We start from the raw sequence: 1,531 nt of genomic DNA, 5'->3' as shown, positions 1-1,531 counted from the left end.
GGAAGAAACAGTCAGAACTTTTGAAATTTTTCAAATGCAGTTGCGACTTTCAAGAAGTGGAATCAGAAGAATCCAAGCACTACCCAACTCCCTAGACGCATGGCCTCAAAGTTGGTAGTCACGGACGAGATTCAGGATCACATGGAAGTCCGACATCCGAGTTGTTCATTAAACTATAAATAACTCCATCTATTTTTTCCAGTGTGGGTGTCATGTGGAGAACTTGAAATTTTTCCACAATGAAGAGGATGATAGATAGCACAATAATAATATATTTTGAATTAAGGGTATGGGTCCGTGACACAAATATATAATTCAGCTCCCCCATGCTAAACCCTACAACTCCACCCTTCTTCCTTCTTGTTATTTCGGTTCTTTCTCTCTTTCCCTTCTGTGATAGATTTTGATCTTCTTGGTTATCAGAAAACTAGAAGAGGCAGAAGCAGCAGCTGATTCAATTCAAGATGGCAAAGGTGGTAGATTTTGTTTTTGTGTTTATGGTTGCTATAGCAACTAGTGTGTCCCCTGTGATGGGATGCGGCAGCTATAACTGTAATCCCTCAAATGGTCACAGTCCAAGAACTCCCAGTGGCCCAGGAGGAAGCAGCCCTGGTGGCAATGGAGGTGGCAGCTGCCCTATAGATGCACTGAAACTGGGAGCCTGCGTTGATTTGTTGGGGGGTTTGGTCCACGTAGGCCTTGGAGACCCTACTGTCAACCAGTGCTGCCCACTGATACAAGGCGTTTTGGAGCTGGAGGCAGCGCTGTGCTTCTGTACAACTATTCGCCTCAAGCTACTGAACCTCAATATCATCCTCCCGCTGGCTCTGGAGCTTTTTGTTCAGTGCGGCACTACTCCTCCCCCCGGGTTCAAATGCCCACCTCTCAATTAGTGAGACAGTTTATGCGCTGGTATCGCTCAGTCGAATATTTTATTCGTAAATAAATCCACTTCTTTAGGTTTTGTTGAATTAGGTCTGCTTTTAGAATCTCGACATTTGATTGTGGATGGCGGATGAAATACTGTATGACATCAATGAGCACCTGAATCTTGGCAGGATGTCTGCATATATTTTATTTTGTCTCGGTCATTCGAGGTTTTGTGCCTTTTTAAATCAAATAAGATTATTGAATTGTTTCGGTTTCCTAGAACAGATCTATTGCAGCTTAAAATATCAGCTTACAGTATTTACATGACAATATGTGCGCAGTTGCTGTATTAATTAAATATTGAATCAACCTCATATCTTCTTTGAACTCTTATTCTCCTAAGGTCGACTGCGCACAATGATTAAGGTTACATATTTAATAGATGTATATCTATTCGGTTGCCGAGAACGACTGGTATCAATTTAAACGTGTTCATCCAGATTATTTATTATTATTATGATTTTTAAGTTCGTCGTTAAGTTATATATCAAATTGTTCTATGAGATTGTCTGCTTCGTAGACAAGGATTCACTTTGCTTTTCATGTTTTTTTTTAAATATATCAAATTGATCTATAAAATTAAAATATTTTATAGCATAAA

General features: G+C 39.8%; 1 protein-coding gene across 1 annotated transcript; it reads left to right on the top strand.

Moving 5' to 3' along the window:
* The first annotated feature begins 201 nt into the window (after positions 1 to 201).
* LOC149196881 (36.4 kDa proline-rich protein-like) lies at positions 202 to 1,154 on the top strand. Its single transcript, XM_089403801.1, has one exon. It carries the CDS (start codon positions 465 to 467, stop codon positions 891 to 893), a length of 429 nt encoding a protein of 142 aa, XP_089259927.1. The 5' UTR covers positions 202 to 464; the 3' UTR covers positions 894 to 1,154.
* The last annotated feature ends 377 nt before the right edge of the window (positions 1,155 to 1,531 follow it).

The sequence above is a fragment of the Pinus tabuliformis genome, chromosome 2_2 (genome assembly GCF_031772625.1).
Source record: "Pinus tabuliformis cultivar Carrire ecotype Pingquan chromosome 2_2, CPIR1, whole genome shotgun sequence".
Classification (NCBI taxonomy): domain Eukaryota; kingdom Viridiplantae; phylum Streptophyta; class Pinopsida; order Pinales; family Pinaceae; genus Pinus; species Pinus tabuliformis.
Note: the sequence above shows the minus strand (reverse complement) of the source record. Positions and strands in the feature narration are given on the sequence as shown.

Bases quoted from the DNA above. Each gene is read 5' to 3' on its own strand.
- LOC149196881 (XM_089403801.1), top strand. From the start codon at position 465: ATGGCAAAGGTGGTAGATTTTGTTTTTGTGTTTATGGTTGCTATAGCA.